This window comes from Schistocerca nitens, chromosome 4, assembly GCF_023898315.1.
Source record: "Schistocerca nitens isolate TAMUIC-IGC-003100 chromosome 4, iqSchNite1.1, whole genome shotgun sequence".
NCBI lineage: Eukaryota > Metazoa > Arthropoda > Insecta > Orthoptera > Acrididae > Schistocerca > Schistocerca nitens.
Genome location: NC_064617.1, coordinates 900,614,226 through 900,630,208, shown reverse-complemented (window position 1 = coordinate 900,630,208; position 15,983 = coordinate 900,614,226). Strand labels below are relative to the sequence as shown.

At 40.1% G+C, this 15,983-nt stretch overlaps 1 protein-coding gene across 1 annotated transcript in view; it reads left to right on the top strand.

The window, feature by feature from the left end:
* LOC126253448 (exportin-5) overlaps positions 1-15,983 on the top strand; it is a 209,537-nt gene that overhangs the window by 111,970 nt on the left and 81,584 nt on the right. Inside the window, exons 10-12 of the mRNA XM_049954794.1 lie at positions 3,389-3,581; positions 7,218-7,465; positions 12,897-13,178. Of these exons, the coding sequence (XP_049810751.1) occupies positions 3,389-3,581; positions 7,218-7,465; positions 12,897-13,178 (723 nt within the window). The remainder of the gene's footprint in view (positions 1-3,388; positions 3,582-7,217; positions 7,466-12,896; positions 13,179-15,983) is intronic.

Here is a 15,983-nt window from a genome sequence, read left to right as displayed (position 1 = left end):
CTCGTACTTCCATTTGACTGTCTTTCTTCAACCAATAAAGGGCTCCCATTTCCCTCATATTCAAGTCCAGTGGGCATATCCCTAGAATTACTAACAATGCATCATTCAGGGCAGTGCAATAGGTGCCCATTAATCACTTCTCTTTGAACTCTTCTGACAAATATAGCTAACCTCACAAGCTGCAATCTATGAACCCAAAAGCTTGTACCACATCCTACAACTGCTGCTAAGTAGATTGGTGGTATGCTCTGTTTGTTTTCAAGGTAAGTCGAAATTGACTATTTGCAGTGGTTGTAGTTTTGTGCATTACATTTGTACCTTTTCTGCCTGCCTCCTCTGTATGATGTGCAAAATTACAATGTTCATCCAGGAATATCCCTAAATATCTCGTTACTACTATTCTAATAGTTGCATTGTCTAATTTTATTTTATAATACATAAAATAAGGAAAGGTTCTTCTAAAGTTGACATCCGTGCTGCATATATAAACACGCAACAGAAAATAATACTTCACTAACTTTTGAGCTCATTTTCTTTCTCTAGCAAAAGTACACACACACACACACACACACACACACACACACACACTTACACACATATAGTCATCAAAACACACATGCCCGTGGTGTGATGAGACTGACTTGATTACTGGTTATTGAGAGCAGTTGCCTGAGTAGGTGGAAGTGGGTAGGGATAGGGGAGGATGCACAAGGCAAGGAGCATGTAGCAAGGAGGGTGTAGCTGGGTAATCTAAGGCAGGTCCTTCAACAGATGACTTATTGGGTGCACAGTGATATGAAAGGTGTTCAGGGAGTAGAGTACATAACAGAGAAGGGGGAGGAAGAGGAAGTAGAAAGGGAAAGAAAAGTGGAGAGGGAAGAAAGAAGGGGAGAGGGGCGGGAAAGGGGGGGGAGAGAGAGAGAGAGAGAGAGAGAGAGAGAGAGAGAGAGATAATGCTTGCATGGGGGTGGAGAGAGAGGAAGTGTGGTTGGAGGTGGAGACCACAAGAGAAGACCCATGAGGAACAGGATAGGAGCAGGAATGGGCAAGGATATTTTGTAGGTTGGGTGGATGGTGGAATACTACTGTGGGTAACCAAAGCCCTGCTGAAGGATGTGGTGAACTTTTCAAGGCATGGTTGATACTGGGTTATCAGAGGCATGCTAGTCAGGGCTAGTTAACAGGTTTACTGGTGGCAGAGGAGGAGATGGCACGGGAGTTACATTTATGGGTGAACTGGATAGAATACTGTTTGTCAATAAAGGCACTGGTAATGTTAGCAGTTTATTTCGCAACTCTTGCTTTCCACTGTGGCGGCCTAGTCGACTGTGAGCTCCGCACACAGAGACAGTGGTCACGTGTGTGTGAGTAGTGCTTGAGTGAATGTTGTGTGTTTTCTGTTTCAAGGAAATACTTAATCTGAAAGCTTAAGATTTTAGCTATCTTTTTCGTTGTGCTTGTCTGCGACGCATTGTCTTCTCAATGTGCTGAGTAGCAATCTGTCATTTCCATAATGTGGTAGTAAAATTTGGGTATCATAGGAACCTTTTACTAATATCGCCTGTCTCAGCATTCTTCCACAGTGCAGGGATCATTCCTTTCAAGACACATGCATTGTACAGTTCACACAGGTAGATAGATAATTGGTCATTTAAGGCTTGTATTACTCAGGTGGGGACCCCATCCTGTCCTTGTGATCTTTTCTTTTTCAAACTTAAAATTATCTGCATAAATTTTTTGTGTGTAAAGGGGTACGTAAGCATTTTATTCCTATAATCTTCCCATAAAATTGTTCATAATCGACAACGCTCTTGTGTGTCGTCTTTTTCTTCAGTGTCAGGATGCAGTTTTGATTAGCAGGGCAGCTGACTGTACCCTGTACCCTGCATACTGCTACTATTCCATCATTTCTTTTGAGATGGATGAGACAGTTGGTGATTATGCTTTCTCATAAGACTGTTTTTTATAGTGTTCCCCAGGTTTTGGTTTCCAAGTTAGTCTCCACAAAATGTTTCCATCGTTCCATTTGTGTTTTCTGTAATTATTCTGTAAAACATTGTGTAACCATGCAGCCTTCGGATTCTGTCTTCTTGGGTTATTCAGCTATGATACAGCTCCCTCATTCCTCATGTTTCTCATCTTAATATCCACAGTGCATCCATCCAGATGCAAGGTACTACTCCATGATGACCTCTTGTGATAGGTATCAACACCTCTATTGCTGTATATATGGTCACTGCCAGTTCTTGCACTTTATAGTCTACATCATCCTTGATCTTATATACCTCCAGGAACAGGGTGAAATAACACTATGTAACATGTGAAAGTGTCACTGGTCCAGTAGTCAATATACAACAGTGATGGAGGCAACTTGCAGTAGTATCCCAAACATCAGTTGGTATGAGATCCCCCCCCCCCCCCCCCCCCCTTCGTTCTGTCAGAACTTTCTATACCACTTTTATAATGGCATGGTAACGTAGTCACAGACCCAAAAAAGTTTTATTGTGTTTGCTTGTTTATCAAGTTTCTGATGTGTATTTAATATTACTAGATTTTTCTGATTTCAACAGTATAATCATAACGTGAATAACTTTGCATATTTACTGGAGCATAATTACTCTAGGTACTACTGGATCTTTCCAAACAAAACTGGCATTGATTATACACCTTAGATCTGTTACAGTACAGCAGTTCATAATTTCAGTCCTTTGTGTTATTTATTTGTCCGTCATAATTGTGAAATGAGGCTCTTCTGTGCCAATTAGGATTTATCTGTCCTCATTTTCTGTATGTTGTCACCATTCTGAAATTTCCATTACGTAAGAATTATGACAATTGGTACTAAGTTACTGTCTAACAAGATATTCTTTAAGAAAAATTATGATAATGGAAATTTTAGGACAGAGACAATAAATGAAGTAAGGGAATGGAAAGAAAATTTTGTTCGAGTCACACAAAAACTTTATAAATCCATAAACTAAAATTAAAAAAAAAAAAGATGTTATCGTTCTCTGCTTTTGTTAATTCTTATGGGTCAGCAGTAGTAGGTTAAGCACAGTTTACATCTGTAAAACCATGTATGGTGAATTAAGTAAAATGTATCTAGGAAGAATCGAGATGCATAAATACATAACTTGATAAAAAAAGAATGAATGATCAGTTGAAAGAAAAATGAGTTGCAATGGTAGCGGGTATATTTCCTTAATTTTAAAATTATTCAGCTTTCTTTATTTTACGAATGTCATCAATCATTGTGGACAAAGCCTTTTGTATGGGATGTGTTGATGTCATGTAAATGAACATATCTTTTTTGTAGTCAGTAAACCTGTAAAAAGTAAGACCTTGTTGCATTGTTGTGGCTAATTTTAGTGCACCTGATTTATTTCAGGAGGCATTACTGCTAATAAGCAATCATTTCTGTGAATATGAACGTCAGACAAGGTTTGTGGGGGAAATTATTGCACCTGGTGTTGAACAGTGGCATACTTTGGGCCAAGAGGCTTTTAAAGGTCCTAAGGAGTTCATGGCATTTGTTGGCCTTGATCGCCCTCCTGTTGAACCGAGTTGTGATGATGTAAATGGTATGTTTCAAAGATGGTACGCATGATATTTTTCTCATGATTGATTTTTCTTGTCTGTCAGTATGAGTTTTATTCCTTCTGCCTAGTACTTTTCTGAATCACGACATGTTAGTATAGAATTTTGTTAAAGATTTGTTGCAGTGTTTCATTTCTTTCTCTACCTTATTATTTTCTTTCTACATGCTGTATCCATTGCCTAGTACCAGATATATGTTTTCCAACTTCTACATTCTCATAGTTTTCTGTAGCACCAAATTTCAGATGCTGCGAGTTTCTACATTTCAGCAATCAGTGTACCACTTCCATATAGTTATTTGTAGCACAGTATTTGAAACATTTTTCTTCAAAAGGCTTCTTTGCCTGCACCAGTCAGGTTTTTTTTTGCATATTTTCTTCAACGATCTCATGTAATATTTTCTTATGGAGAGCAGAATTTCTTCATTTCTTCTATCATACCTATTACCAGTTTGCTTTATAACAGCTCTTTGATGAATATTTATGATAATTTTATTAGAACGGTCCAAATTGTTGTAATTTAATATGTTTTACTGAATTAAGTTTATTCACCTATTTCCTGACATTGCTTAGCTGTAAAAGTACAACTTTGGTCATATCAAGGGGAAAAAAACTGTAAATAAGAATACTTTAACATTGACAGAATAATAATGGAAATACCTGGATGGAAAAATACATAAAATGAGGAAAAGGCAACCACTCACCACCTACATCAGATCGATGTGGAGCACAGGAACACACAAAGCAAAACAGCAGTCACACTACATTTTGAGAACTGATTCTTTCTGTACACTCTTTAACACACACAACCACCCAAACAAACTGTCCCATGGCTACGGTTATTGAGACTCGATTATTAAAAGCGGTTGCTTGAACTGGTGAAGGCAGGGAGGGTTTGGGGAAGGAGACGAACACAGGTTGGCAAGAGAGAGGCAGGGCTTTGGATAATGATTCAGTGTCTGTACAAGACAGGAAGAGTGCCGAGAGATGTAGGAAGAGAGAGAGGGGGAAAGGGAGGAGGAACAAAGAGAAAGATGAAGTTGGAAGGAGGAGTGGACAGACAAGGGAAAAGATAAGATGAGGCCTTGGGAACAGGTTAGGGGAGATTTAGGACAAGGGAATTGTGAGAGTGCAGGATATGCTGGAGAGTCCTGCATGGGACTACTTGTAGCCAAGAAACAGCCTACCGCTCTGATCCAACACCCACCCCTCCCTATCAACCCATCATAGTTCACTGATCATGCCGTGCTGATGTACTCTGTGTGCCATATTCATAAAAGCTTCCTCCACCTTCTGTGAAACACACTACGACTGAACAGCCATCCTATAACACTGTTGTCATTCTTCCTGTGAAAACTCTGACCCCTGCAGAAGTCTCAGTACTTTGTACAGGCCTAATTTCAACTATGTTGGACTTGTAAAGGATCTTCTTTCCTTGACTAGATTTTTGCAGTGAAAACGTTTCTTTGCTTCACACCCACTGACAGTGGCCTATCAAAACCCCATATAGAACCTCCAGATGCAAGACCTGTCCTGTACATCCATTCACCACCTCCTCCTGCAGTCCAGTCACAGGCATTTCCTGCCCAATAAAAGGCAGGGCTGTAGGTGAAAGCAGCCATATTATACATCCGCTCTGCTGAAATTACTGTACAGCATTCTGTATGAGAATCACAAGTAACCAACTGTCTACTCACATGAATGGCCTCTGCAAACTGGAAAACCACAATCTTAACCATCCAGTTGGCGCGTGCTGCACATCTCAACACAAATGACTTCAGCAGCTGCTTGACTACACAGGTCATTTGGATACTCCCTTCCAGCACAAGTTTCTATTTTCTAAGCAGATGGGAATTGTCTGAAGAGACAGTTCTCCAACATACCTTGTACTCTCGCAATCCTCCTGGCCTAAGCCTCTTCTATACTGTTTTCCACTGTCTCACCTTGCCTTTTCCTGTCCTCTTCTGTCCACACCACTTCTCCCACTACTCTTCACACTCCTCTCCCCTCCCCTCCCCCTCACCCCTCCCCTCCCCCTCTTCCCCTCTCCTTTCCCCTCCCCCATCTCCCCTCCCCTCTCCCCTCCCCATCTCTCCTCCCCCATCTCCCCTCCCCCATCTCCCCTCCCCCATCTCCCCTCCCCCATCTCCCCTCCCCCATCTCCCCTCCCCCATCTCCCCTCCCCTCCCCTCCTCTCCTCTACTCCCCTCCCCTCCCATCCCCTCCCCTCCCCCCTGCCCATCCCCACCTCCTCACCTCAGTAAAATCCAAGGCTTGACTGTCAGCTGGCAAAGTTATTTCAGCCATTTTCTTCAACTGGTGAAGCTTTTTTTTTTTTTTTTTTTTTTTTTTGCACTTGCGACATACAGTCATTGTGTTGCTTACTGTTGCAAGTTGTTGAATAAGGTGATGGCTGTATATTGGTACCAAAAGATAAGACCAACCAATTTGAGAGCTCATCCTTCTCCATGACTACACCTGGCCACAATACTGCAAGTCTTAGTGGTCTTGAAACCTGAAGAAATGCACAAGACTCAACTTGATAATTCTCCCTACGGACCCGTCACACTGCTATTTTCATTTGTTTGGTCTGCTTAAAGAATCTGTAGGAGGGCAATGGTTTGTAGGTAGCAAGGCATGGAGAAATTCATGTGCATTTGGGTCCTGAAACAACCTGCTTCGTTCTATGATGCTGGAATAAAAAAAAATAAATAAATAAATAAAAAAATAAAAAAAAAACTTTGTTATCACTGGAAAAATGTATTTGCAAAGTAGGAAGCTATATAGAAAAATTATTTAAGATTGTATAACAAGTACATTGTTTTTGCTCTACTGATCAGTAAAACAAAAACAATGTACTTGTTATTCAGTGTTAGATATGGAATTGTTGTACCAAAGAGTAATGGAAGAATCCATAAATAGAAAAATTATGTTTGGCTTTTAGTTTTCAGTTAGCTATAGCCCATGCTATTATGAGAAGGATAGATTGCTACTCACAACATAGCAGGGATGCTGAGTTGTAGATAGGCACAACAAAAAGACTGTCAAACGAGTAAGCATTCGGCCAAAAAGGCTTTAACTGGAATTCGACCACACACACACACACACACACACACACACACACACACACACACACACACACACACACACACACACGCGCGCAAACATAACTAATTAAATTTTGGATATTAGCATGTTCAAACAAACAGACGTGAAGGTTTTTATATAAATCTTTAAACCACGATATCCTTTTTTTTTCACCCATGATCCAATTTTGATGAAAAAGAGAGTATACATTGCCCAAAGTAACACTCAAGTTACCTGTGAAAACTTCACGAAAATCATCTAGTGGTTTTGGAGATTGGTGTATTCAGACAGACAGACAGACAGACACAATGGTTTTACAATTTTGTTATTAGGAGAAACCCTGTTTATATTTGATTTACCCTCTGTATTAAATCATTGTGATTTGGACCTTTTTATTAAAAGTTTATATTACTAGCAGCTGCTGTTGTATGCATAATATAATTGTTTTATTATGATAGCATAATGTTTTTTTTTTTGTGGTATCACTTGCGCAGGTCACATAATGTATTGTTTTTTGTGGTATTACTTGTGCAGGTCAGAACAGATCACACATTCTGTTCTGCATTCATCTGTTCATGGCTGTGGTGAAACGATGCATGTGGCCAGAGGACCCTGATCGTGCGGCTCGGGGAGGATTTGTTGTAGGATACACAGAAGCCGGAAATCCAATATGTCGGAATCCTGCTGCCCCCCATTTAATTCCCTTACTTCCAAATTTACTGATGCTGATTCGTGTTTTCAACATGCTGTGGACGCCAGAAGCACTGGCTCTGCTGTCAGAGGTGAGAAATGTTATGTTACCAAATCATATTGCTGTCTTTTGCAGTTATGAAGAATAAAATAGTATTGTTAGTTTTTTTTATAATAACATGAAATGCGTGTTTATATACTGCTCTGATTATCATGTTTTAAGGCAATACCTAAGACGGTGCTTTTCTTAATGTGCTATAATGGCTTTACCTGAGATACAGGTTTCTCCTTGGCAATTTCAGGCTGAAATCAACAGACAAAAGATCTAGGCAGGTAGAAATCTAGGGCAGGTAACTGCTCACCTGAAGGTAAGCAAGGGACAGTGCAAAAGCATTATCTTTCAAGTGTGCATAGGCACCACTGACATTCAACTGCACATGAGCAGCTATTTGTCCTCATTTTTTATACAAGGGATCACAGGTATCTTTGACAGAAGAGATGCAAATAGTCAACTATGTGCCCATGAGTCAGTATTTATGATGTCCATGTGTGGTGAGAGCAGATGACCAAAATTCTTTCCACTTCGATTCTCACATTTCACTGAAAAATTAGTCATCACTAGCGATGTAACTGACATAACTTCTTCTGTCGCCATCCCCTCCTTCTCTCTCTCTCTCTCTCTCTCTCTCTCTCTCTCTCTCTCTCTCTCTCTCTCTCTGTGTGTGTGTGTGTGTGTGTGTGTGTGTGTGTTGGTGTTGGTGTTGGTGTTGGTGCTGGATGACAGGGTGATGTCTTTGGGGGAGGGGGTGGGATGGTAGCTACTGAAATAACTTTAACAAGGCAAGCATCACCGTTTTTCTTTGTGTGGTTTTACTGTGTGCGTGGGTGGTTTCACAATAATGGCTTCCGTACATTGGTTTCTGTAATTATTAGAAATGTCAGCATTGTAATAATATTTTGTTGGTATGTAATTCTGCACGCTGTTACTTGCACCCAGACTTTGATGTGACCAAGATTGTTGATTCCATTTTTCTGTGCTATGATGTGGCAACAGGCATAGTCAGTTTGGTCGGATCCTGGAAGAGGGATTTAAGATGGTGCTTGTAAGTGGTGAAGACTACTGGGTTGGTTGTTGGAGTATAGTGGGAAAAAAAAGAAACAAGAAGAAAGATTGTTTACCTCCTGTCTTGATGTTAAGTGGACAGTCAATATAGTTTGAAAGTGAAGAAAACCTGACCCACTGAAATACGAGGGGCATTTGAAACGTCTCTGCAAAGTCCAAGAGATGGCACCACTGGCACGTATCGAGGTCATGTTTAGTTAGTAGCATCTTTGGAAAGAACGCACACCGAGTTTCAGCCATATTGGTCTATTTCTTTGTGTTTGGCATTCGTTTGAATCAAGGAAGTTGAGTGATTGTCAAAAAATGGATGAAAAAGAATTTCGTTTGGTGATTAAACATTACTTTATGAATGGCAAAATGCCTCAGGAGGCTAAAGAGAAGCTTGATAAACATTACGGTGGCTCTGCACCTTCGATTAGAACTGTTTATAAGTGGTTTCAAAATTTTCAGAGTGGCCATATGGGCACAAGTGACGCTGAACATTTTGGACGCCCTGTGGAGGTTACCATTCCAGAAATCATTGATAAAATCCATGATATAGTGATGGGTGACAGAAGAGTTTAGGTGCGTGAGATTGCTAGTGCTGTGGGCATCTCGAATGAATGGGTACATAATATTTTGCATAAGCATTTGGACATGAGAAAGCTATCCGTGAGATGGGTTCCGCGATTGCTCACGCTTGACCAAAAACGGAATCGTGTGAAGTGTTGCAAGGATGGTTTGCAGCTGTTCAGAAAGAATCCACAGGACTTTAAGCGTCACTTTGTCACTGTGGATGAAACATGGATACATTACTATACTCCTGAGACCAAAGAACAAACTAAACAATGGGTTACCAAAGGAGAATCAGCACCACAAAAGGCGAAGACCATTCCTTTGGCTGGAAAAGTTATGGCGACTGTCTTTTGGGATTCATAAGCAATAATCCTCACCCACTATCTGGAAAAGGGTAAAACTATTACAGGTGCATATTATTCATTGTTATTGGACTGTTTGAAAACTGAGCTGCAAGAAAAACACCGGCGAATGGACAAAAAAAAAAAAAAAAAAAAAAAAAAAAAAGTCCTTTTCCATCATGACAATGCACCAGCACACACCTCAGCAGTTGTGGTCACAAAATTAATGGAAATAGGATTTGAACTCGTTTCACATCCCCTCTATTCTCCAGACTTGGCTCCCTCGGACTACTATTTGGTCCCCAATTTGAAGAAATGGCTGGTGGGACAAAGATTTTATTCAAACGAGGAGGTGATTGCAGCAACTAATAGCTATTTTGCAGACTTGGACAATTCCTATTATTCGGAATAGATCAACAGATTAGAACAGCGTTGGACAAAGTGTATAAGTCTAAAAGGAGACTGTCAAAAAATAAAAAAGGTTTACCCCAAACACGTAAGTTGTTTTTATTTTTGCATGGACTTTTCAAACACCCCTCGTATAGCAGAGTTTCAGGGTTATATGTGCAAAGTTTTAGGGTTATATGATGCACTGCACGAGAACTTCAGCAACATTTGTTATTCCAAAAAGGTCTTAAGTAGCATAAATTTCTGGATATTCAACAGGATTATCAGTTCAGTTTTTAGCATGTATTTCAACTATTGGTTTTGTACGGATTCCTGTTTTCAGCGAGCTGTTCCAGCTGTGACCGCTCTTGTAACATTTTGAAAATTGGTTTGGTCTGCTTCACATGCTACTGTGATCATCAATATGCTGTCACAACTCTGGAGTACAGGCACTGATTGTGTCAAAGATCATCACTCACAGAATGTGCAGATGATGAATGATTATTAAGAGTTCAAACAGTGAGAGCATTGAATATCATCAGTCACTTATAGATGTTAAAACACCAAGCTGAAAATGGAACCAGTAATCAGTTTTCACTTTTAGTGTGACGTCTGGAGCCGGCTGCTGTGGCCGAACAGTTCTGCATGCTTCAGTGCGGAACCACGTGACTGGTATGGTCGCAGGTTCGAATCGTGCCTCAGGCACGGATGTGTGTGATGTCCTTAGGTTAGTGAGGTTTAAGTAGTTCTAAGTTCTATGGGACTGATGACCTCAGATGTTAACTCCCATAGTGCTCAGAGCCATTTTTTGTAAAGTCTGGAGGATATGTGCTGGTGATTAATATTATAAAAATTCTCTCTCTTTCCTTTCTTCCCATTTACCCATTTTGTTTCCTACCTTGAATAAGGGGCATACCTTGCTTCTTATATGTTACGAATGACAGCAAACTTATTTCATTGCTGCTGTTGAAATAGGGCATCTTAATTTCGTGTTAGCAATTTTTGGCAAAACTGAGAAAGTGAAATGAACAAAAAAATCTGGTAATAAAGTGCTTCTACTGTCAATATTGCATTTTGTTCAGCAATGTACATTTCAAAGCACAGCTTCATCTTCTGGGTTTTATTTGGCAATTGAAGAACTTTCATTGTAATGTCAGTGTGACAGAAAAATGTATCTGTGAATTTTACATCTTTTTCTTGCGTGTTGCATCCTAGTGAAGTTTCTTATTCTTGTTATTTACACTTTCGTATGTATATCACAGTTTTCAAAGACTCCACTCTTTATGTGTATGAGTTTGTCACCAGATTGCTTAATCAGAGTGATGATTTGTCATTGTTTGGTGAGTTTGTCACCAGATTGCTTAATCAGAGTGATAATTTGTCATTGCTTGGTTAGTGTGATGGTGTTATGAGAGTGATTAATGAACTGAAGTGGGAGACATTGCAAGAGAGATAGTGCATTATGGAGTGTCTTACTCACAAAATTCTGTGAGTCCATGTCCAAAATGGATCAAGAAACCTATTGCTTCCTCCAACATTTTGTATAATGACTGTGATGCCCAAACTTAAGAAATTTAAGAACAAAGCAAAGATTCTGGCAGTCTTTCGTTCTGCATACCATTCATGAGAATATTGCTGTGTAGTTCAGTGCGTAAGTGACACACTACAGATCCAAAGTGCTGGCATTCAATCCTCAGTTGGTTCTGCCATGTTTTTTTGTCATTTAGTATGTCTTTCACCTCAGGAAATGCCAATGTAATTTGGAGGCCACATAAATTGCAAGTCTCATTATAACTGATGTGGTAAATCAGTTTAAAGATGAAGGCAAATGCATACAATCTGCAAATTAAAGCACTGTGGTGTTCAAACAAAACTTTAGATTCCAGAATGAGATTTTTACTCTGCAGTGGAGTGTGTGCTGATATGAAACTTTCTGACAGATTAAAACTGTGTGCCAGACCAAGACTCAAACTCGGGACCTTTGCCTTTCACAGGCAAGTGCTCTACCTTCTGAGCTACCCAAGCATGACTCATGCCCCCTCATCGCAGCTTTACTTCTGCCAGTACCTCATCTCTTATCTTCCAAACTTCACAGAAGCTCTCCTGTGAACCTAGCAGAACTAGCACTCTTGGAAGAAAGGACATTGCGAAGACATGGCTTAGCCACAGCCCAGGGGATGTTTCTAGAATGAGAAATTCACTCTGCAGCAGAGTGTGCGCTGATATGAAACTTCATGGCAGATTAAAACTGTGTACCGGACCGAGACTCAAAGTCGGGACCTTTGCCTTTCGTGGGCAAGTGCTCTCGGTCCGGCACACAGTTTTAATTTGCCAGGAAGTTTCATATCAGCGCACACTTCACTGCAGAGTGAAAATCTCATTCTGAAAACATCCCCCAGGCTGCGACCAAGCCATGTCTCCACAATATCCTTTCTTCCAGGAGTGCTAGTTCTGCTAGGTTCACAGGAGAGCTTCTGTGAAGTTAGGAAGGTAGGAGACGATGTACTGGCAGAAGTAAAGTTGTGATCAGGGGGCATGAGCTGTGCTTGAGTAGCTTAGGAAGTAGAGCACGAAAGGCAAAGGTCCCGAGTTTGAGTCTCGGTCCGGGACACAGTTTTAATCTGCCAGGAAGTTTCAGACCTTTAGATTGGGAGGGCAGCTTCACCTTTATTTTACTGTCCATGAATAGAATAGGAAGGGGGCAGGGGGATGGTTAGTTTAGTACACAATCTACTCTTTGCTACCCATTGTACAGTGACTTGAGGAGTACAAATGTAGATGTTACGTAGACATCACAGAGAAGGTTCTTTGTATCCAACTGAAACCATGAAGATGTAGCAGTGCTTCAACACAACATCTCCTCTGTATGGTGAGTAGCAGTCTATCCTGTCATATTATTATTATTATTATTATTATTATTATTGTGACCTGGATTTTCTGTTGTTTAACTTCGTTATAAGAGTGCCAGCCAGATTAATGTTTGCACAGTCACTTTATATGTAGCCATTGCTTTTTATCTTTCCACATTTTGTTGTTCCAAATTTTTCATTTGATGTTTTTATATAACTTATTTAAACACTGATTGTAACAGCTATCTTCTTCACTATGGGTGTGCAGGGCTACCGAAACGCTCACGCGATGTTGTCAGTGGAACGAAACAACCTGTTAGGCATGGGCAGTCCGTGCCCCACGGGCTCAGACTCTGTGCTGGATCGAACTGCAGCAGCCTCTTGGCAACGTTCGTACACACCTCTGGACCGTATGCAGCACTTCCTCAGCAATGTCCATGATACTTGTTACCATATCCTGGGCTACGCTGGTCCGAGCATGGGGAGGGACTTCTACAGCTTACGTGGTCTTGCTGGTTCACTTGTTGCCTCTGTTTTTTCAAATTTGGAGGTAATTTATAATATTTGATGATGTTCATGTTAGTTTATTAAGATGTCTTTTTTAAAAGTAAGTAGTAGTTTTATATTAAACACAAATATATTTTTAAACTGTTTTATTACTACACAAATGCCTGTATGTTAATCTGTTATTAAACATGATTTCTACCAATATTAAGGCACTATCACTATGAAAAACTAATTTCTGAATTCCATTCACATAAAAATCTACTGCCTAATTTGCCAAGCAGAATGACCAGTTTGATCTCACCATGCTGGTGCTGACCACCTAAATGTTTTTTCAGTTGTAAGTGCAAGCACAAGTGGTAGTTACTGGGTGCAAAGTCAGGGCTGTATAGAGGGAGGTTAAATTGTTCCCAGCCATATGAATCGATGAGATTTTGTGTCCATTTAACTCTATGTAGGAACAAATCGTGAAGGAAGTAAATCCCTTTACTTAGCTTGTCACACTTTTTATTTTGGATTGCTCAAAGCAGTTTAGTTAAGGCCTCAGAATATGTCTTTGAATTAATTGTGTTACCTTGCTGCAAGCTACATCCCTTGCCATTCGCAAAACACAGTGCGTATGAGTTTTAGGGCAGAAATTGGGTACTTGAAATCCACTTTCTGGGGTGATGCTGAATACTTCCGTTCCATTTCATGGACAGCTGTTTCAGTTGTTATGTAACATGAACCACCCATATTTCTTCTCCAGTGACAATTAGGCATGAAAAATTCATCACTTTCATTACTGTAGCACTTACCATTTGGCTATATATGCATGACTCATGGCCAGACAAACTTCCATATGATGTCAACCATACATCTATGATCTGTACTCACACATCCATTATGTGTATTCCTGTACAGATCAGACGTACTTGAAAGTTGCATGCCCGGTATCGGCGGATAAATACAATATTGCAGGGCCTGTGTTATTCTGATGACGATGCACTGCAATGACCACAGTCGGTTTGAACCATCAGCTGTAGAATTTTCATTGTCACCATTCCGTTCTACAGCTGGTGGTAGTCATTATTCGCAATTGTGAATTCATCTGATGTGTTTCATAACAGCTGTTGTCACTGCAGTGCATCATCATCAGAATAACACAGGCACTGCAATATCATATTTATCTGCCGATACCGGGCATGCAACTTTCAAGCACAATGTCTGATCTGTACAGGAATACACATAATGGATGCGCGAGTACAGATTGTAAACATATGTTTGACAACATATGGAAGTTTGGGTCTGGCCATGAGTCGTGCACGGATAGCTAAATAATAAGGCGACCGCTCGCAGTAAGTGGGAAATCTGGGTTCGAGTCCCGATCCAGCACAAATTTTCATTGCCGTCATTCCATTCTACAGCTGATGGTAGTCATTATTCGCAATTGCGAATTCATCTGAACTTTTGATTTAAGTGTTCTGTAATAATTTCAAGGAAAAATCTTCTTGAAACTTGAAAAAACTCATTAGATAAGGATGGAGTTGTGAAGAGCCTGTTTCTAGAACTTTTTCATCACTTTTCAGCAGTTCAACCATAATATATAGTTATGAATATAATAGAGGGAAACATTCCACGTGGGAAAAATATATCTAAAAACACAGATGATGTGACTTACTGAACGAAAGTGCTGGCAGGTCGATAGACACACAAACAAACACAAATATACACACGAAATTCAAGCTTTCGCAACAAACTGTTGCCTCATCAGGAAAGGGGGAAGGAGAGGGAAAGACGAAAGGATGTGGGTTTTAAGGGAGAGGGTAAGGAGTCATTCCAATCCCGGGAGCGGAAAGACTTACCTAAGGGGGAAAAAGGACAGGTATACACTCGCACACACACACACATATCCATCCGCACATACACAGACCCCAGACCCCAGACTGTGTATGTGCGGATGGATATGTGTGTGTGTGCGAGTGTATACCTGTCCTTTTTTCCCCCCTAAGGTAAGTCTTTCCGCTCCCGGGATTGGAATGACTCCTTACCCTCTCCCTTAAAACCCACATCCTTTCATCTTTCCCTCTCCTTCCCTCTTTCCTGATGAGGCAACAGTTTGTTACGAAAGCTTGAATTTCGTGTGTATGTTTGTGTGTCTATCAACCTGCCAGCACTTTCGTTCGGTAAGTCACATCATCTGTGTTTTTAGATATATAATATATAGTTACCCGCTTTACTCTTCATTGTGAATAGAATGTGATGATTTTTTTTAAACACTCAACCACATTTTCGTCTCATTCTTTTGCTAGTAGTTTTCTCCATACATGTCATTAATGTGCTGACAACTTTGAGCTGCTTTCATTTCTTCTGGGCATAAGAAATTAATCTTTGCATGTAATTCACACTTGGTGAGATTTTCAGTGAACTGAGGCATTTTAAATAAGCACAAACAATGGCTTAGTTAAAACATGCCTCATATATTTGTTTTTTTTTTTTTTTAATTTATTTTCAGCTATTTGCACTCTATTATGGTGAAAGAGAACACCTGTAGTCATACAAAATAAAAAGAAAGTTATTAATGCAAGTTCAAACAGCAGTGAAATCACTAGGAAATTATACGGTAGGGATCACTTCCCTGATATTGGTGAGTATTACCACCTCGTGAAGCCACTGCATGGAAAATAAGGAAACAGAAGTTTAGACAAGAGAAAGTAAAGAGGCTTGGTAATAAGTAAATCAGAAGTTCAGATGAAGCATGGTGATTAGTTGATCAGTGGTAGACAAAAATGTACCCTCATGTTCACAAAAAACAGGGCAACGTGAATGACTACAAATAGGACGTTCATATTCACAGGATATGTACATTAGT